Source organism: Mus musculus, chromosome 2 (genome assembly GCF_000001635.26).
Source record: "Mus musculus strain C57BL/6J chromosome 2, GRCm38.p6 C57BL/6J".
Classification (NCBI taxonomy): Eukaryota; Metazoa; Chordata; class Mammalia; order Rodentia; family Muridae; genus Mus; species Mus musculus.
In genome coordinates this window covers 157,753,081-157,774,692 of record NC_000068.7, presented here as the reverse complement: position 1 = coordinate 157,774,692, position 21,612 = coordinate 157,753,081, and the positions used below count along the sequence as shown (strand labels likewise).

Genomic DNA, 21,612 nt, shown 5'->3' with positions numbered 1-21,612 from the left:
CTGGGAGGCTCGGGTAGCACTCTGCCCCCAGCTATGCTGCATGGGATATGTCAGGGCTACTCTTCGGGCTCCTGCCCAGCTCTGGCTTACTACCTCCTCCTCTTCTTCCTCGCCATCCCTGTCAATAATCTGCAGCAGCCTTTTCTTGTCATCAGCTGTGTCTTCGGCTGCCGTGGCCTCCTCTTCGCGATAGCGGCCGCGTTCTCGAGGACCAGTTTGCTTGCGGCGTGTCTTCAGTTCTTCTTCCTCATCATCCCGGGGTCGTTTTGTGCCCCTGTTGGGCTGAGAAAAAGGAAAGAGATGTAGGATGTTAAAGCACAGGCATCAAGCATTCTAAAAGCATCCAAGGACCCCGATAGCAAAGTGTCTAGGGTTATCACCTTTCCCACACAACCACAAGGCTAGTTCTATCAAGTTTCAGGCCCTTAATGCTTTCGCGAACATACCATGACCAATGAGCTTTTTTAAAAAATGAGGTTGCTGGGGGAACATGTGGGGGACTTTTGGGATAGCATTGGAAATGTAAATGAAATAAATACAAAAAAAAAAAAAAAATGAAGTTGCACCACTTCACAAGATTCCCAGAGTATATAGGGGCAAAGCGGCCCTGAAAAGGGGACGTGGAGTTACACACACTTTCCTTTCGAGATAGATACAATCCCCAACCTCCAGTCCTCAGCACAAATCTTAGGTCAATGTCTTTTTTGCATTTCCTCAGTTCAAGTAGGATAATGGTACACAGATACCTTCCAAGTCTACTGAACCCTGGATTCTACTACACAGGACCCTGGATTCTACTACACAAGAGAACAGATGGCCAGAGGCCAGGCAAGGTTGGCCACTCCTCAAGAGAACACACAGTAATGGCTAACAGACAAAGGAGAGGGGGAAAGTTTTTGTGTTATTAATCAGGAAACAGAATGCAACCATGGGCCATCATCTGTTAGAACAGCTGAGGGGCTATGGAGAAGAGGAAAGCCAGTGAGTGCCCTTCTGGCAGGCATGGGAGTTCACATGGCCAGTATGGAAGACAGGATGGAGGCTCCTCAGAAAACCAAAAACAGAACTGCCACCCTATGCTGCAGCAGTCTCCAAAGGAAGTGAAGCCAGTGTGCCAGAGAGGTCCCTGCACTGACACACTCAATGTGATACTGTTCATCAGAGCTATGAGACAGAGGCAAGGTGCCCATGAGCAGATGAAAGAGATGCTCGCCAGGAGAAGAAAGGCTGCCGCTAGCAATTCGTCTCTGTGTGCACATACCACAACTGCTCAAGCTGGAGGATACACATGCCGAATCAAACACCACACAATCTCACTTCTAGAAAAGAGCTCAGCAGCGGCGACTAAAAGGGTAGTTAGGAACGGCTGGAAGAACTAACTTCAGTCATCTAGTGCGCAGAATGGCACATACAGTATATACTAATGCCCTGCATACTTCAAAATTGGGAAAAATATTTTAAATTTTCTCCACAAGAAGTACTCACTGATGAATCTGTTAATTTACCAGGTTAAATCATTCTATAATGTAAACATATGTCAGAATACATTGTGCCCTATAAACACAGAGTTGTCAATTAAAAACAAACAAACAAACAACCCTGCTGCAGAGATGGTTCAGTGCTGAAGATCTGGGTTCAGGTCCTAGCATACAGATGACAATGGCTGGGCATTGCTGCACAAGCACCTGTAACCCCAGCAGAGACAAGGGCTCGCTGTGCTGCCTGCCTGCCAGCCACGCACCAGGTTCAATGAAAGACTCTGCTGACTCAGAACTAAGAGCCCTCCCTGGCCTGCATGCACACGCACCCCTGTATACAACACGCAGGCAGTACACTTGATATGTCATCAGTTGTTTAATTACGTGTTTGAATGTATGATGGTACACACAAGCGCCAGTGCCCTCTGGGTTGGAGAACAGAGTCAGAGCCCTTGAAGCTGGAGTTGAAGGTGGTTGTGAGCTGCCTGCTGTGGTGCGGACTGAACCTGGTCCACTAAAGCAAGCAGTACATGCTCACAACTTCTAAGCATCCTTTTTCTCCAGGCTCCAAACACTTTTAAACATAAAAATTTTCCAGAAGTAAAGAACTGTGAGAGGAAAGTGGCAAGTCTTCAGCCTCATGGAACTAGAACTTCCAGGTTCCTCTGTGGACCCCCCTGGGGCCCTGCTGTTCCTTTGCTGACACAGACACAAGGTGCAGAGGCCTTCTTACTGCTGCTTCCTACAACATTAGAATAAAGCAGGCACCAGTGAAGTGGACTCGAAGTTGAGGAGAAGCACTGTGGCGGACACCAAACGGCCCCATCTCACCTCTCAGCTCAGCTTGCCACTGGAACAACTCTGGGCAGATGTTCTGCCTCCCTAAGCCTTAGCTTTCTAATGGCAAATGAGGATTATAACCCCTTTCTCTGTGAACTTTAAAAAGCTGCTTTTAAAGGGAAAGCACTCTAAACTACAACAGTACCAAAGAAAATTACCACTCTGAGGCAATCCATGTGATTCTGTCTTCCCTAGCACTTGAGATAGGCTTGTATGAACTTTTCCTTCTCCAATGACAACTGCTCACACTGATAGCTTGATAGTGCAATGAGGGCTGTTACTACCAAACAGAAGAAAATGCAGTGCTCACCGACACCCTGCTAAGGTGTCTGGTAATAACAGACAAACTCCCATCACGCACATCACACATCTTGCCTTGTGACTGCTACAGAATTGCACCACGCCAGGGGTGCAAAGTCATTCTCTGTCCAAGTGAATGCTGGCGGGTCTACACACCAGGTGCTTCAGTGACCTGAGCAGACGATGGTGCTTAGGAAAGTCCAATTAGACAATTCTGTTTGTAGGGTACCACCTGCCATTTTTCACTCTCTTCTGAGTCTCTCTGGGACACACCCAATTCCTTTAAGGATAACAACCTACTGTTATCATTACTGTTCTGCCCTTAAAGGTATGGGGTGGGAAGGTGGTGGGTTGGAGGAGCGTAGGCTGGTAGCTAGGGACCTCAAGAAAAAGAGGTGGGGGCTGGTGAGATGGCTCAGTGGGTTAGAGCACCCGACTGCTCTTCCGATGGTCCAGAGTTCAAATCCCAGCAACCACATGGTGGCTCACAACCATCCGTAACAAGATCTGACTCCCTCTTCTGGAGTGTCTGAAGACAGCTACAGTGTACTTACATATAATAAATAAATAAATCTTTAAAAAAAAAAAAAAAAAGAAATTTAAAAAAAAAAAAAAAAAAAAAAGAAAAAGAGGTGGATGTTCTCATGTGGGAAGGGAAGGGAGGCAGCTTCATCCTTGAGGAGCCAGGCTTCAAACAGAAATCTGTAGCTCCCCAGCAGGTAAGAACTTCAGCCTCCTGGGAACTCGCATCTTTCAGGCTCATAAAGCAAGCCCTGCTGCGATTGTGATTACTGAGAGCTGGCTGCAGCAGCCAAGTCGAGGCTTGAGCTCCAGAGTTCTCCACACAGAGGAGACTGCAGGATGGAGAGAAAAGGTGGCAGAGCCACAGTTAACAGGAGGAAGCTGAGGGCCGCCACCGTCAAGGGCAGACTAGAAACAACAGTGGTCTTGTCCCTTATAGCCCACTTCTTTAAAGGCCAGGGGAGGAGCTTCATTGTCATTTCTAATAGTCCACTGAAATGGCACATTCCTTGGGCAGGACTTTAATCCACCACACCCCTGGGAACCAGAAGCAGTTAAGAGTTCCATTGTATAAGCAGGGAACAGAATGCCAGGGGTGCCAGCAATCTCTCAATAAACACTTGCAGAGACACACTGGAGAAGGTGCCCATCCACCTTGATTATGTAACTCTCGGTGACACAGTTCTGAGGGACTTAAATGTACCCACAGATATAAGCCATGTAAGATCTTGGTTAAATTAAAGTGGTATTTGTTAAGTCATTAACAGCCACGACAACAACAAACTTAGTATAAGACTTCTAAGGCATGAAACCCTGTAATGAGGTGGCCCAATAGCACTCCCAGGTTTCCAGTTGGATGCTGCCTAAACTGGGTCATGGGGAGAGGCAGGGCCAGGCGTGAATTGGCTTCTAGAAGTTTTCTGACTGGTCTCTTTCAATATCATACACACAACATCAGTTCCTCTTGGAACTGGCCTGGCACAGTAGAGTCTGGCCCGGGACCTTTACCAGCACAGCCATGGTACCTCCTCCTCCTATAAGTGGGCGAGTTGAGCAAGGGAGGCCCTGAGATGGTTTGTTCTTTTGTTTTGTTTTGTTTTTTTCCCTCAAATTTTTACTCAGAGGCAAAAATTTTGCTCTTCACTCCTCTTCTAGGCCTCCAATTGTCTCTTTTCAAGAGCCAACACCCTCAACAGAGCTTCCACTCATTCGTGAGACTCCAGTGTAGAGCTATGGACTAGGCTGGCTCCTTCCTTCACAAGTACTTACTAAGTGCCAGCAGTGTCTGAGGCTCTGGGAGAGGACAGATGACCACATCCAAGACAGACACCGCCTTGTTATCACTTCACCAGAACGATAGACTAATCAAACACAGTGTAAGCCATTGGCATGTTAATATACATGTTAATAGCTGCATTTTTTAAAGTAAAAAGAAACAGGTAAAAATTAATTTCAGTAGATATTTTATTTAGTACAACATACCTAAAATAGCAATTTAATATGTAGTCAGTATTTTTTAATGCCAGCTTACTTTTTCTTTTAATACTAAGCTATTGGCATATAGCTCACATTTACACTCACACTCAGCTCAATCAGCCCAGCCCCACCACACGTGCAGGGCCGCCATCATACTGCTCCTGATGAGGCCTCAGCAGAACCTACTTCAGCAACAATGAATGGAGCAGGGGCTCTTAGAAAGCTCTGGAAACCCACAACAATCATGAAGCAAAGTCTATACCCTCACCTTGAAGTAGACTCCTTGATATGTAGCCTTGGGAGAGCAACTGATTACACACACACACACAACACACACACACACACACACACACACACACACACACACACACACGAGTGCATGGGAGAAACTCAGAGCTGTCAGACTGATTTCACTGTGGGGAATCAAAGAACTGTTGATCGAAAAAAGAGAGCATAACACCAGAGTCTGCCAGAGGTCAGAGGCTCAGGCCACGAAAACTCTCCTCGTGTCTCACACGGCCAATCTCAAGAGGCTTAAGCCATTCTTACAAGTCACCTCTGGAGACTAATCTGCTCTGGTCCCTGAACGGTAGGTATTTGGCATCCCTCAAGATGAAGGAATGACAAAAGCGACTGCTCTTAATAAAGTCATTTCTCTGCTTCAGCTGCCCACAGGACGAGAGAAATGATTAAATCTTAACTTCTCCTGATCCAAACAGAATATGAGCCCTGAAGTGCTTCTCTGGCCTCCTTACTTCCCCGGTCAGTCACACAGAAGGTGGAACTCTTGCCAACACCCAATCACACGGTCAGGGGCCTCTCGAAGACACAAGAAAGGACTGGCTGTTCTCAAAGCTCATGGAGGCCTCGAGATCACAAATATGCCTAAGGCTTTCAGTAACTTTACTCTCTCTCTCTCTCTCTGTGTGTGTGTGTGTGTGTGTGTGTGTGTAAGCACACAAGCATGCACTTCTCCACCCTCCCCCACCTCACCCCAGGAAAGTGAAATCAAGACATCACCACAGAAGCTTTGAAAGAGTTAAAGAATTAAGTAAGCAAACCGCCTGCAGTACTCCCTGTGTACCCAGACGATATCCAACCTAGGCTTTAGGTTTCATTTCCCCCTCTCTATTTTTTTTAATTAAAAAGCAGTGAGAAGCTGCAGCTATAATGAGGGGCTGTGGGAACATGCAGTTATATTGGACTCAAAGTAATGTACCATAGGAAGAGGCTACATCACCAGAACGAAGCCTAAATTAAAACTCCACTATGAAACCCACTCCATTTCCTCTGGGCGTGCAATCTGTATTATCACATTTATGGTCTGTCTCGACCTCAATTAGACTTAGGGGTGGGGGGTGGGGAAAGAACTTCTATAGTAAGCAATAATGGTATCATTATGATAAATTATGAAAAGGTACAGTGCAATTATTAATGCACAGCACATGTGCACTGGGATACAACAGTAAAAATGCATGTTCATGTGTCTAAAGATAGTGCAGCCTTCCAAGTTACCTGGCTCAGGAGATAATTCATGAAAGGCACTTTCACAATGACAGAGGGAAAAAAAACTCACCCAATTCCATATGGGAACTAGAAAACATCAATAGAAGCCCTTCATGACCTTGAAATAAACCACAAATTCTTCACCTGGCAACAAGAAGCTCAGATAACCTCAGAAAAGGGTCTATCCAGTGAGGTGTGATATGCTGTTGCTCAAGTATTAAACGCTAGGAAGAACTCAGAAGTATGAAGTGTAAGACAGAAATGTCTTAACTAGGAATTCTAACCCAACTTGTCTATGGTGAGCAAGAGTGCAAGGCTCATTTCCTTTTCCATTCTCACCCAAGACTAATTGGAAGACAGAGAAGAGAATGTTGAGGACACCACGAGTCAGTAGGCCAAGCTCCTATTATATAAGAACATGGACTGGCCCCCACGATAAGAGAGGAGAGATGTATGTAGCTAGCAGACATCATCTGATGGCCAGAGCCAGTGATCAGCTCTGTTTCAACAATGCTATCCTAAATGAAGAATGGGTTTGCAGTCAGGCTTTTCTAAACTCAAACCCTGCTCCCTCTACTTGAATCCTAGAGGGTAACTTAACTCTAAATGGAGGTTAATAACCCCCTTCATAGACATTTCCGAGCATTTATCTACTCATAAAGGTGATGTTTCTATAGCATAGGGTATGGTGCTATCCACAGAGCTCCCCACCTTTGATTGAAAATCAGCAAGGTAGAAGGAGGCTTTGAACATAAATAGGCTTTAAAATGTGGGTTCCTGGGCAAGACGTGTAGCTCAGTGGCAGAGTTCAATCCCCACTATCACTTGGAGGAAAATAACAAAAATAAAAGGGAGGGTACTTTTGATTATCAAAAATATTTACCAGGTAACCTTCCCCACTTGTATTTTGGCAGCTGTGACAGAGGAAGAGGAAGGATACATAAGCGAGAGTCAATGACAACCTCGCTTCCTGATGTTTTTTCCCCCTTTGGTTTGTTTTGAGCTCTACTTGACTCTGTAGCCACTGGACAGCAAATGCCTGACCTCCCCTTGCCAGGGCTCTCACTAGAGTGAGTCTATGGGCTCAGGCATCTTCCATGTCACACAATGGTCATCTACTTGACGTCTGATTTCTCTTAGAAAACGTTTCTGGGCAGATATGGGCTGGGACTCTCCGGACACCTCTGTGGACCACACATAGTCCTCCCTAAGTGTCCCTCCCCATCTTTGGATCCTTCCTTCAGTTTACCACACCGAGGAAAGCTCAGCCGCCCTACAATCAGTCGCCTTCCCTGGTCCTTGCCCTTGAAGGACAAGCCTAGCCTGACTCACATATGGGCTTTAACCATCAGCTTCATCTGAAGACAGTGATCCCATTTGCCGCTTCCTCTTCTGCTGCTTTTTCTTCCTCGGAGTAAACGCTTCCAATAGGAAAGCAGGGGTGTGCGGCACAGAGGAGAGAGGGGAGCATGCACATAATTAAATTCCTCCTACCATGACTTTGGGATTTCATCATTTTAAAATGTTCTAATACCCCGTGAGATAATTAGACATTTGGAATGTCGCAGCCCGAGCTTGGGGACAGATCGGTCTAACCAATCTGAACTGCTCAGAAATCATCGGCTGTTAACCTCTCCTGATTACCTTTTGTCGGAATAAAAGGTAGTTTTCAAACATTCCTTCTTACCAGATGGTAGTGAGAGGCCTGACCCAGAAGCTGCAGACGAGCTGCGGTAATGAGTTCCCCCTGCCTGCACCGACTGCACATTCGCTGGTGACATTTTACAGTGAGGACTTCTGGCTCAATCAATATTTGCAGGCATGAAACCTGCCAAAGTTAACATCAGGGCTCCCTTGCAAATTTGCTCAAGGCACAACTGAAAAGGCTCATAGTCTCTTCCACTGCAACTACCATAAGCCAAAATTCATAATTAGAGATCAAAGCAATCAGAGACAGAAAATTCCACCCACCAAAAGGCTGTGGGGACGACTAAACAGACCACTTCCCAAAAAGTCTCATGTAAACTTAGTGCTGAACCAGCAAGAGAAGCCAGCAGGCCACACGTACTTTTAGGGAATACTTAAGTGCATATATAATTTGCTTTTGCAAATTCACAAGAATTAAAACTTGAAAAATATCAGTGAATTGTGGCCATCTACTAACTTGTATTTTTGGAAGGCTGCTGTGCTATACACTATACCAACGACATCTACCTGTCTTTCCAAGGTAAAAAAAAAAAAGGTACCAAGAATTCTTCAAATCCTGAGGGAAAGTTACCCCAAAATATAGAGCCCCCAGCCATTCCAATCAACCAATCAATCAATAAAAGTACAGAGGCCACGGTAACTACTGGGCAGTCTACTGTCCACAATGAGAGGAAATATGGTAACATCAAAACCGAAGGTAAGATGGCAAAATAGCAATCTCCCTCCAAAGACCTGATTCAAGAGATCGGTCAGCAGAAGGAAACAACAGAACCTACTGCAAAGAGAGAAAAAGAGAAGGCAGGATCCCTGCAAAGCTGGAGAAGAGGACAGGCAACGCACTAAAGAGGCTCCAGCCCAACTCAGCTCCAACCACCAGCTTCCAGCATGGGGGGTGGGGTGGGCAGTAGAAGACCTTAAGGTAAGCTGGGCGGCTCTGTGGGGGAGACACTAACAAACCCACTATCTTTAGGAGAAGCACACAGAACTCATGAGCTTCAAACCAATTTCCAGGTTAGTGAGACAGTGAGTGCTCTGGCAGACAGGTTGGCAGTGAATTTTGTCTCTGTGACTGACTCCACGTACAGGGACCTGGCATCTTGAAAGAGAACCCACTGTTTGAACTGTACAACCCTGGAAGCTGGGGAACAAAGGCACAACCACAAGTCTCAGCCTGAAATTAATTTGCCACAGCCCTCCATGAGCTTTGGGAGTTTGTAGAGAGCGGAAGGGCCAGACTGACAAGCCAAAAGTGCAGTCTATAGAAAGCTTGGCTCAGACAGTGGAGTGCACAGGGAAGGGTAACCCGCCCTTGGTTGCCAGGAACAGTACTCACCAGCTAAGACCCCTGAGACACAGCTCAACAGGTGGAGCCACAGAGCTGCCAGTTACTGCCTGTAGCATGAACCCTGAAGCTCCTGCAGGCTACACAGAGCTGCATCCCTGCAGCAATACTTTGGAGGTCTTGAAAGCAGAAAGACTGCCTCTGCTTGGGCATATCTCAAGGCTATGGATGCTTCCAATATTCTCAGTGCCTTGAGAGACACCCCTCGTCCCCACACACATACGAGAAGATTAGCTACTCCAGGAGGCGTGAGAGAAGTGTGGTCACCCAGAGAAGGGAAACCACGTAAAAGAAGACAGTTCTGAGGAACATCAGACATTTGGGCCGTATTGGTTCAACATCAGCATAAGCCACCAGGAAGACAAGCACCCAAAGTCCAATGGACTGTTGCCCACGTGCGATGGCAGCAGGGTCTGTGCAGAGTGTCCAGTGCCAGGTCGCCTTCTCGCTCAGCCCTGTGCTCCCCATCCTTCCCTGGCTACTCTTGGAGCAGCTGTCTACTTTACCATATTTTAAGGTCTTCTTATCCCCTTCACATGTTCATCTTTGATTACTGAGTGATCGATCGTTCTTCTCTCCCTTTCCCCACACCCCGGTTTCACTCCCAAGCCTTCCCCTTCCCTCCGTCTCTCCTACACGTGTAGCCACACGACAATTTTACTTATAGGGTGTTTTAGCTGCTGTTCTACTGCCATGATAAGACAGCACCACCAAGGCAACTTATAAAAGAAGGTGGTTTGACTGGACCTATGGTTCCAGGGAGTGAGAGTTCACAGGCATGGGCAGCCGCAGGAATAGTTGCAAGTTCACATCTCAATCTACAAGGACACAGACAAAGACACACTGAGAATAGCATGAGACCTTTGAAACCTTACCCTTCGGGCCTCAATCCTTCCCTCAACTCTTCAGAGCCCCTGAACTCTGTCCAGTGTTTGGCTGTGGGTCTCTGTATCTGTTTACAACCTGCCTTTTTAATGTTCACATGTATGTGCAATTGCCTGTATTGTGTGCACCGTGTGCCTAAGCAGGGTAGATCGGGACATTGGATCCCCTGGGTGCTGGGAACCAAACTGAGGTTCTCTGTGAGAGCAGCCAGTGCTCTTGAGTACTGAGCCATTGTTTCAACCCCTTTCCTAATTTCTCACTCTTCCCTTTCAAACCATTCTCCTCCCCCCTCTTCCATCTCCTTTCATTTATTCAGCCTTACTTTCCCTTCCCTGTGGTGACAAACTAGCAGGCTTGACTCCTATCTCGCATGGTTTGACTATGTTGCTGCTGTAACAGTCTGCCTTCTCCCTTCTGAGTGGCACTCAGGATTGAGTCCCCAAATGTAAGCCTCTCAATAAAACTTCTCAAATAAAACAGAAGAGATATCTAAGCCAACAGAATAAAATCAGCACCATGGAAACACACACACACACACACACACACACACACACACACACACACGTGTTTACATATACTCACTCATACACACACACACAAGCACATGCACACAGAAGCAAGGCAAAATGACCCCTCCAAACGATATCTCTTCAATTATTGAATTAAAAGTTCCTAAAATAGGCCCAGTGCTGATTTCACAAAGTTTAATTTACTAACAAAATAACCAAAGAGGATACAAACAAACAGGCTTAATCCCAGTCTTGATGAAGAAAAGCAGTTAACATTCAGGAAAAAGCCGGCAAAAGGGATGAGACGATAAGTAATATGGCTTAAAAAGGCAGCAATCTGGAAGGAAAATTCAGTAACAAAACTGAAATCTTAACATGGAAAATCCAGAAATGTTGAAAACAAAAAACCTATAATGAACCAAACACACAGAAGATAAATAAGGAACAAATAAATAAACAATAAACAAGCAGATGAACAAAACAACTCAGCGGGAGAATCCATCAACAGACGCGACCCACCCGGCAGAGTAAAGAATCTGAGGCAGAGACAAAGCCAAGGAAACACTACAGTCAAACCCCAACAAGGAAATAACAAAGCAGCCACGTCCACAACATCCAAATGAAATAAGGCAAGAGGTCAAACCATGGCCAAGTCCAAGGGACTAAAAATGGAACTAGGATCAAAAACTGAAGACATGGAAAACCTATTTAATGAAATTAAAGTGAAAGTTTCCCAAATCTAGAGAAAGAAACAGGCATCCAAAAGAGGCATTTAGAACCCCAAACAGACACAACCAGAGAAAAACCGCTCTGTAACATACCCTAACCAAGACATCAGAACTATAACTCAAAGGAACATTAAAATGGTAAGGGAACTCCACTGACCTACAAAGGAAAACACATGAGAATGGCTTCAGATTCTCTCATCAGCAACTCCCAAAGCCAGAAAAGCACGAGGCAACACGTTCCAAGTTCTAGAAGTAAACACTTGCCAAAGAAGATGCTACACCAACAAACCTCTTTCCAAACTGACGGTAAAATGAGGACATTTCAAGAGGAGCACAATGAAGGCAGTGCCAACAACCAAGTCAGCCCTGCAAAGACTAATCAACAGGATACTAACCACAGAGGAAGACTGTGTGAATCACAAGGGCACTGGAAGGACAAATCTCCTAAGAATAAATGAGCAGACGTGGTAGGAAGAAATCCACTTGTCCAAGTAAACGGCCAACCTCCTAATATTAATGGGTAGAGACAAAGAGCAAACAATGACTCAATACCAACCAGAAAAGCAAACAAAATCCCTGGAATTACAAACGCCTTGGCTGCAAGCACCTCTACCTACTGAGCCATCTCACCTGCCCCACGCTCATCTTCGGATAAGTCACTGAAACTAAAAAGCAACAAGGAAACATCAGAATTAAACTACAAAGCAGGTGCAAACCAAATGCACAACAGACCACTCTAGCCAACAGAAGCAGAAACACTGGCTTTTGAGCACACCGAGGCCTCAAACAAGCCTAACAAATACAGAGACAACCTTTTATATTCTATTTAGATCACGATGGGGTAAATCTAAAAATCAAAAAGAAAGCCATTAACATAAACTACAGGAAGGGCACAGCAAGGGGTAGTGAGGTGATGGTGGTGCACACCTTTCATCCCAGCATAGGGAGGCAGAGGCAGGAGGATCTCTGAGTTCAAGGCCGGTCTACAGAGTGAGTTCCAGGTGTCTCTAGGTCACTGAAGAAATGAGGAAAGACATTAGCCCAGAAACTTAGGATACCCAAGATATAAGATACAATTTGCTAAACGCATGAAACTCAAGAAGAACGAAGACCAAAGTGTGGACACTTTGCCCCTTCTTAGAATTGGGAACAAAACACCCAGAGTTACAGAGACAATGTTTGGAGCAGTGACGAAAGGATGGACCATCTAGAGACTGCCATATCCGGGGATCCATCCCATAATTAGCCTCCAAACGATGACACCATTGCATACACTAGCAAGATTTTGCTGAAAGGACCCAGTTAGAGCTCTCTCTTGTGAGACTATGCTGGGGCCTAGCAAACACAGAAGTGGATGCTCACAGTCAGCTATTGGATGGATCACAGGGTCCCCAATGGAGGAGCTAGAGAAAGTACCCAAGGAGCTAAAGGGATCTGCAACCCTACAGGTGGAACAACAATATGAACTAACCAGTACCCCTGAGCTCTTGACTCTAGCTGCATATGTATCAAAAGATGGCCTAGTCGGCCATCACTGGAAAGAGAGGCCCATTGGATTTGCAAACTTTATATACCCTAGTACAGGGGAATGCCAGGGCCAAAAAGTGGGAGTGGGTGGGTAGGGGAGTGGGGAGGGAGGGTATGGGGGACTTTTGGGATAGCATTGGAAATGTAAATGAGGAAAATACCTAATAGAAAAAAAAAGAGTTCCTTGAGGTGGGGCTAAAGAATGGTTGAGTTAGTGGCTGCCACACAAGCGTGAGGACCTGAGTTCAGATCCCAGCACCCATGTCAAAAAGAACAAGGCAGTGTGCACCTGATCCCAGCACTGGGAAGCAGACAGAGATGGAGTCCTGGAACTGACTGGCTAGCCAGTCAAACTGTCTCAGAAAAGAAAGTAGAGAGACATCTGACATTGGTTCAGATTTTTAGACACACACACAATTCCTAGCATCAATTTGGGATGCAACAAAGACTGAGATGACATGAAACTACAAAGCTTCTTCTACACAGCAAAGAAAACAAGCACCTTACTAAGAAAAAACTTACTGTAACAAGAAAAGTGTTTGCTAACTATACATTATACAGATTACTATAGAATGAACTACAAAAATTATGCACAAAAAAAAAATCCAACCAATGAAAAGGCCAATGACCCTAACAGCCAGTTCTCAAAAGAACAACTACAAAAGGCCAACAAAATACTTGAAAACATATTCAACATCCTTAGTCACCAGGAACAATGCAAATCAGCCTGCTCTGAGATCCCCTCCTACCCCAGTTAGAATGGCTACCACGCAAACGCTGGTAAAATGTAAACTGCTTTAGCCATCATGGAGATCAGTGTGGAAATGCTACCCAAAACCACCTAAAGCTAGAACTTCCATATATAACCCAGCTCTACTGCTCCTGGGTACTTACCCAAAAGCCCCTATATCCTACCACACAGATACTAGCACACCCATGCTTCCCGCTGCTGCTCTGTTCTCAATGGCCAGAAAATAGAAGCAATCTAAATGCCTATCAACATACAAATGCATAAAGAAAATGTTACACATATGCACAGAGCAGCTTTCTTTATTCAGCCATAAAGAAAAATGGAATTACGTCCTTTGCTACAATGGATGCAATTGGAGATCATTATGTTAAACAAAATTAGTCAGATTCAGAAAGACAACCTCTATTTTCTCTCCTATGCAGTCTAGATTTGAGCGAGAAAGAGGGGGGAGTAGACAGAACTATGAGAAGAGAGGAAGAGATCTTAACAGAGAGGAAGGGGAAAACAAGGGGAGGTAATAGAATGAAATCAAGAGGGGCTGTCTGAGGGAAGGAAGGCAATAAGCAAGAGAGAGCCACCAAGGAAGGGGACAGGTGTTAAGAACACAGTATAATGACATGTATGTATGAAGTACCATAATGAAACCCATTACACTGTATGCCAACTTTAAAAGTTATAAGTCTTCAATAAAAAAGGCCAAAAAGCAAAGTTACCAAAGCCTCCTTATAATCTGCAATCTGATTGGCTGACAGGTAAGGCCATGTGATTTATGATGCGGATCACTAGTCATAAAGACTGTACTTAATCTAATTTTTCCTCCCCAAAAAAACTTTTATTTCTTGTTAAAACCTGAATATATATTCACCCTCCCACCAAAGGCAGTAGTGTAGGTTTCTTTCTAGAAACACAAAGTACACTTTAATGTCCATGATTTACTTTGACATCTTCTCTGATTAATTCTGCAGCTACATCAGGAAGCTGAATACTGATTTGGTTTCTTTATCAACACTAACACAGGCAGACCCTTGTAAAGCCACTGCAAGGTAAAACATCTCCATTTTAGCACACTGATTATGAATATGTTTTGTCAGCTACACCAGAGCCATCATCACTCATTCATTCACTCCACGGTATTTACTGAGCTAATAGAAGTTCAACCTCACTCTATTAGGAGCGGCAGGAAATATTCGACAGCAACCCACAGCATAACAACAGAACAGCGCTATCTACAAGACCTAGCAGTACTGTACAAACAGCAGAGGAACAATGGTCAGGGAAATCTGGGTGCAAGTGAATCATTTTCGAGTCATGTGACATATTAATGCTACATTATCAAAATACTCTGGCTTTGCTCTGCAACCGCCAAGTTACCTTTAGGAAGATACAGGGTAATAAGATTACCTAAAATAAGACAGAATATAAGCAGACGACCACAAAACAAGAAACACTGAGTAGCCAATCTGCATGTAAAAGCTCTCCAACTTCATGAGATTAGGGAAGCATACCTTAAAACTCTAACACATCAGATTGACAAAAAAATGAAAACTGAAATCTGGCAGCGTGAGGGCTGACTGAGGATGCAGCCACTGACATGTCTGTGGGGTATCGTGAGGGCAGAGCTCACTGGTGATGCTAAAGACACATAGGTCTGCAACCATCCCAGCGAACACATGCACACTGGGATGTGGGAATGCTCACATCCACAGAGATGGCTACACAATGCTCACTGGAGCACACGTACAATAAGAAAATGGTTCCATGGATAATGTGGTAAGGGTAGCCAAAAAGTATGTGGGAATAAAACAAGTTCCCAGGAGCCTGCTGGGCAGGGCAAGAGGATGTCATTAAGGAGAAGGGCTGCACCACGAAATGGAACTGGGAAAGGAAATGAGGGAAACCTGGAACTTATGATATTTATTTTTAGAAAGATTTGAATTGAATTTGAAAAAATGGCATAGCTATATAAGCAACGCAGGTGAAAGGAGGCAGACCACTAAGGGCTGCGGACGAGGGGCTGTGATCTTTTGACACCTGTTACTGCTGAATAAGATCCTGGGTTTGCAATACCATTTGTAGAGCTAGGAACAACAAGACCTTTCAGTAACGTCCTCAAGAGCACAGAGAAAGACAGAGTGTGCGGCACAGTCAGGTGGCCTTCCTTCTGGATAGAGAGCCTCCACTCAGCCTGGAGCCCCTGCCCAATGTCATGTCCTGGGAGAGTCCTCCAAACACTCCATCAAGGTTTCTGAGCATCCTCAGTGGTGGATTATACCTCTGCTGATGCACATGCATCACACACACACTCTCTCTCACACACACACACACACACACACACACACACACACACACACACACAAACACACACCTTCTTCATCCCCTCCATTAAACCAGGACTTAGGTTCTGAAGAGCAGGAACCCTGGGATCCTGCTGGGCACCCAACCGTGCTTGCTCAGAGATACCTGATCCTGGCTGCCCAATCACTGAGATGGGCTTTGGCTTCAGCACACACATACTGCTAAGGTGAAGACAACAGATAAGGTGCCCAAGCACCGCAAGTGTCCATGGAGCCCGATACCGTGCTCTGTCAACAGCCCTGCCCCCTACCCCATCCACCATCCCAGCAGGCCCTCTACATTCTGAGATCCTGGCATTCAGTATCTGAGCCTTAGCCAGGCAGTGGTACCAGGCAGCACACGCCTTTAATCCCAGGAGGCAGAGGCAGGCAGATTTCTGAGTTTGAGGTCAGCCTGGTCTACAGAGTGAGTTCCAGGACAAGCCAAGGCTATACAAAGAAACCCTGTCTCAAAAACGCAAAACCAAAACAGTATCTGAGCCCTTACTCAACCTAAATGAAAACTATCTTTTGTTGCTCTCTGGCTGCTTTTCAAAATGATAATTTGCCACAACTCTTTTAAGTTAAAAAAAAAAAAAGTTTTATCCATCTTGCTGATGAAATTTCAGAAGTGGCATAAATACCAGTCATGATCACAGAATAGAATCAGAATACCTCTACAGATCATGTTTTATTTTGTTTTAGATTAATTTTCTAACATTTTTAAGGCTGTTGCATTTAAAAGACAATTCCGTTTGATAAGTAAATGAGTATTGAGTACATATGTTGCCATGAACATGAAGGTCAGACAAAGAAAGGACACTCACACACAGACACACTCAACAGCCGCTCCCCAGACTCCCAGAACTTACACACCTACACAACACCACGCTAGGAAAACAAGTGTTAAAACACAAAGAAACGCAGACAGGCATTACCTTCCAGATACCTGAGTTCTTGTGAGAAACGCAAGAAAAAAAGATAGTGGGTCTTCTAGCCGTGGCTAATGTGGACATTGGAAACACCAGAACTATGGAGAGATATTTGGATCAGACCAGAGACCAAGAGCCGTGTCACGGTCAAGTGGGAGAGGACAGAGACACCAAAGAACCAGCCAGGCTGCCAGAACTGGTAATGTATTATTAATACAAATACGCAAATTCTCAATGTTCCCCTGACTGCAGAGAGACTCCATCTTTCTATACTCCTATGTCTAATCACATGGCTTGCTGTGTTCAAAGCTTAGTACATTCAGCACTTAGTGATATTCAGAGGGTAAGGTAAGCACAGGGAAATGCAGACTCAGACAATCAGCCTCACCCTATCACTTACAGATGAATAAACTCAGCAGAAAAAGGACTGGAGCCTGAAAGCCTCCCCTGCACCCCAGAAGTGGCCTTCTTATTGCCACATGCACATCACTTCTGCCCAGTGCCACCATGTTTTAGCAAAATTAAAGCCCCTTCTGTGGCTTTTCTGCCACTCATTAATCAGGAGAGCACTACCTATGGAAATCCAGGTTCCCAGAGTGTGGAAGGAAGGTCTCCGTGCAGCATGACCTTAACCACTCTCTTCCCGAGATCTCCTGGAGAGGAGCTCATGCTGGGCCTCCGGTTACCTCCCCCAACACCAGGCCACTCTCAAGGTCTAAACATTAAAAACAAGCTGACCTGAAAAAACTACTGATTACTGATGAGACGAGCATGACAGCACACCTGCAAGTTCAGCACTTGTGAGGCAAAGGCAGGAAGTCTGAGGCTAGCCTGGGCTACAGAAGGCCTTGTCCAGGAAACCCCTATCTGTCTTAAAGCACAGCGCAGATACAAGTCCACTGTTTAGGCTTACACAGTGCTTTAAGACGATGAGGATGGGGCATGTGCATTTGGCACCAGTGAGCCCGCATGTGGCTCTGAATGTTGTATATGGCACATCTGTCGCAGCCACCAGACCACTGCCTCTAGCAACAGATGATTCATTAACAAAGTGGGGCCAAGAAGTCTTGATGCTGTCTAAGATCACCGAAACTCTGAAGTGCATTCTTCCTTCAAACAGAAGGGAAGGGCTATTGCAGGGAGGACGCACTTAATCCAGGACAGACAGTAAGGACACTTGGAGAAGGGAGGATGAAGACTCAGACCGGATTGCAAGTGCGAACTTTAATTATTAATCTGTCAGCCCTTCCTCCTTGATTGCTTGAGCCTTCTCCCTTCGTTTTGATCTCAGCCACATAACTCTGTTTACACACAAGCAGCCTGTTTCCCAGGGACGTGAAAGTTGGGTGGACCTATACCTGCGTGAAAATAAGCCTCCATGTGATACTGCAGAGGGAGGAAGGGCAGGGTCTGCAGAGGGAGGAAGGCAGGGCCCAGCACAACTGCCCCAGGCTCTGCAGCGCCCCCTACTGGGGGCCTCAAAGGTTGAATGACATATGTCCTGTCAACGTGGACACATGCCTATTGATGAGCCCATCATGCATAAAGATGCCATGGTCCTAGATGCACTTCTGTCTCCTTACTCGAAGGTTTTACTATTTTATAGATGGCTGACAAGCTACAGACGTTAGCACAGTATCTCCACTCCCACTAAAGAGAAGGCTGCTGAAGGAGGCTGGTGAAGGAGGCTGGTGAAGGAATGATCCAAGTCAGGCATCCAATGTCTGAAAACATTTCTCTAGGAAAGGAAAGCACGCTGGCCACTTGGCCATGTGGAGGAGAGGGGCAAAGGGCCAATGGCTTAGTAGCTACCTGCAAATTCACTGTGCCGGCCTCATCCCACCACCACTCTCCCAGGGAGGCTATAAAACAGATTTCAACGTGACCTGAGACTAACTGCCACTGACGTCAGGGGCATTTGAAGGTCCTCAGCGTCCTGGCAGGAGCACCTGGTACACGGGCTAGGAACAACACATTCCTCACAGACAGAACGCCACTGCAGCTGAGAAACAGGTACCTAACTGTCCTCCAAACATATACACTGGACTCACACAGCTGTTTTGAACCATCTTATCAGGCTCTGGATATCAAGTTTAAAACTGACTGACTCAAAAGATACAAAACAGAGCAACAACATAGGGGAAAAATGGTCTCAACTATCTGAAAGTAACATGCATGGCTCAAAGACAGCGTCTCTGTCAGGGCTTGACTTCATGACAAAGAACAGCAAATGTTCATAAGCAGGGCTCCTCTGTGGGTGAATCTCCAGTCAGTTACAGCCAGCTCAGGGAGAGCCATCAGGCAAACTACCCATTAGCTGTCACGTTAGAATGACTTCAGAAAGCCAGCCCCAGAGCTCTGCTGATATCTTTTCAACAACCTCTTAATCTTGTTTATAACACCTGTGTTAAGGCAACCTGACATCAATTCTACTCACTTGTCTCAGACTGAAATTACTCAGAAACTCGAGGATTCCCGTGAACATCACAACACCAGAGGCATGCTGCCTCAAACAGCCTGAAAGACAGAAGGCGTCCGCCTCTTAAAACAAAGCCACATCATGAGCCTTGCTGGGCCTTAAATTTCACACACACACACACAAAAGCATGAAGATCCTAGAATTGTGGGGTCTGAAGAACCCAGAAAATTCTCCCTACAGCTTTTTACCAAATGACCACTGAAGTGGCACAGCCACCACGGTCTGCAGGCCTGCTCCAGGTCATAAGTGCACCGCTTTCTTCCCAGTCCCGAGCGCGCCTTCTGCAGAGGTAATATTCCTGCTACCAAATGGAGCAAGTGGGGCTGCGAGAGACACCTCAGCATATTGCCCAAAGTCACAGAGCTGGAAAACGGTGGCGAAGAATTCAATCATGACAGAAGCAGCCTGCCTCACCTGCTTTCCGTGTTTACTGTACATCCCTGCCTGGGGCTCCTTACACTTAAAATGAGCTGACAGCAGTGATGTAGACATGTGCGTCCTAGGACTGTATGAAACACAAAACACCCAAGAAACTGATGGGAACTAGTCCACGAATACGGAGAAGGACAAGGGAAGAGAATGCACTTTGGTGACCGAATTTGCTGTCACTAGTGTGTGACCTTGGACAAATCACCATAAATCTTGGGGGGGGGGAGCCCCCCTACTGTTGTAAATAATATGGAGAAAAGCCAAACCCAGAAAAAGTCCACAACAAATATTAAACACACACATAATCTCTATATAATATATATGTACATATGCACATGTGTGTATATATATTTCATACATAGGAAATGGATATTCTCGAGCCAACTAACACAAAATAAAAACCAACCTTATTGCTTTGTGCAGGCTCATTTCTTGCCTATAAGTCTGGGTGCTGAGAAAAACAGCAATTATGGCCCACAGTGGACTTACAGTAAATCTCTGGCAAATAAATGAATCAATCGATCTCTTGCTTTAGGGTCAGAGGCAGCCCTAGTCTTTAAAAGAAATGCCAATCAACTCTCAGGTTATAGAAGGAACAGAATAGACCATCTGCTATTATTTAAAGCAAGTTTCCTATGAGTAAGACCAAGATCAGTCACAACACAGCTTAATCTACTTCATCAAGAAAGAAGCAGCAGCAAGGGGCTGAGATTTAGCTCCATCATGAAAGGCCTACCTAGCATATGTGAGGCCCTGGCTTCAGTGAAAAGAAATGTTTAAGAACAAAAACAAAGGTTGGAGAAATAACTCAGTGGATAAGAGTTCAAATACTCAGCACTCACATAAAAACCTGGTATGGTCACAGATGAACTGTGGTACCAATGATGTGGGGACAGACAGGAGGCTCACTAGGGTTTGCTGGCTAAAGATGGAGTGGTTGAAGAGGGAACGAAGAATGGTTGAATGTCTTTCTAGGGCCTCTACCTGGGCACTTCTCCTATGGACCCTCACATCGATAATCCCAGCAGGAAGAAAGTTGAGGCAGAAGAGCTGTAAACAGGCAACAGGAGAGATGGCAAACAACACTGTAGGTGACCCCCCAATGTATTCCCCAGTTTTGGGTGGCCACTTCCGTCACTCATCCACCCCTCACTCCATTCTTCCTTAGTCAAGGGCATTTACTGAGCAGTGTCCCCCCCCCGCCCCAGCAAGCTCTCATCTGGCCACAGCCTTAGAGGACCTCAGGGCAATGAGGAGAAGGGCATTTACATGTAACCAGTCTTTCTATACAAAAATGATACCTGTGGCAGGAACTACAAGGCCAATCAATGGTGCTGTGCCTCCCCATTCCCCATAAGTCTCTGCTGTCTTTATTTTAGGCTGCCGTCACTCATGGTCTTCTTCTAGGAAGAAGGGTCAACCTTCTCCTCCCCAGGTGTTCCATGCAGCAGCAGCTCTGGAGCCTCCCCTTCCTCTGCTCCAAATAGAGAGGAACACAGCACATGCACATCACACAGCTGGAGCCTCGCATGAAGTGTGGGCTTCAACATGGAAGTCACAGCCTGTCCTGTTTGTGGGTGGGTGACAGCCACTGCTCCTCTTTGAGCTGATTGTCATCTGCGGCTGTTTAGACACATCTTCCCTCTAAGTGACCCTCTTTTTCCATAAACACAAAGGCAACCTGCCAACTGGAGGGCAAGCTGCCTCTGCTGCAGAGGGGAGCCCTCAGGCCCAGCTGCACAACAACCCTCGGCCATGTCACCCCGCCAGGCTCAGTGTCATACCCCTGAGAAAAGTCACATTCACCGTGCTTGGCCATCACAAAGGTCACGTGGGCAAAAGAGCCTCTCTGCCACACAAAGTGAAGC

General features: G+C 45.7%; 1 protein-coding gene across 1 annotated transcript in view; it reads right to left on the bottom strand.

Annotated features, from left to right (window-relative positions):
- Window positions 1-21,612, bottom strand: part of Ctnnbl1 (catenin, beta like 1) — a 154,503-nt gene that overhangs the window by 117,211 nt on the left and 15,680 nt on the right. The window contains exon 2 of the mRNA NM_025680.4: window positions 94-282. Within this exon, the coding sequence (NP_079956.3) occupies window positions 94-282 (189 nt within the window). The remainder of the gene's footprint in view (window positions 1-93; window positions 283-21,612) is intronic.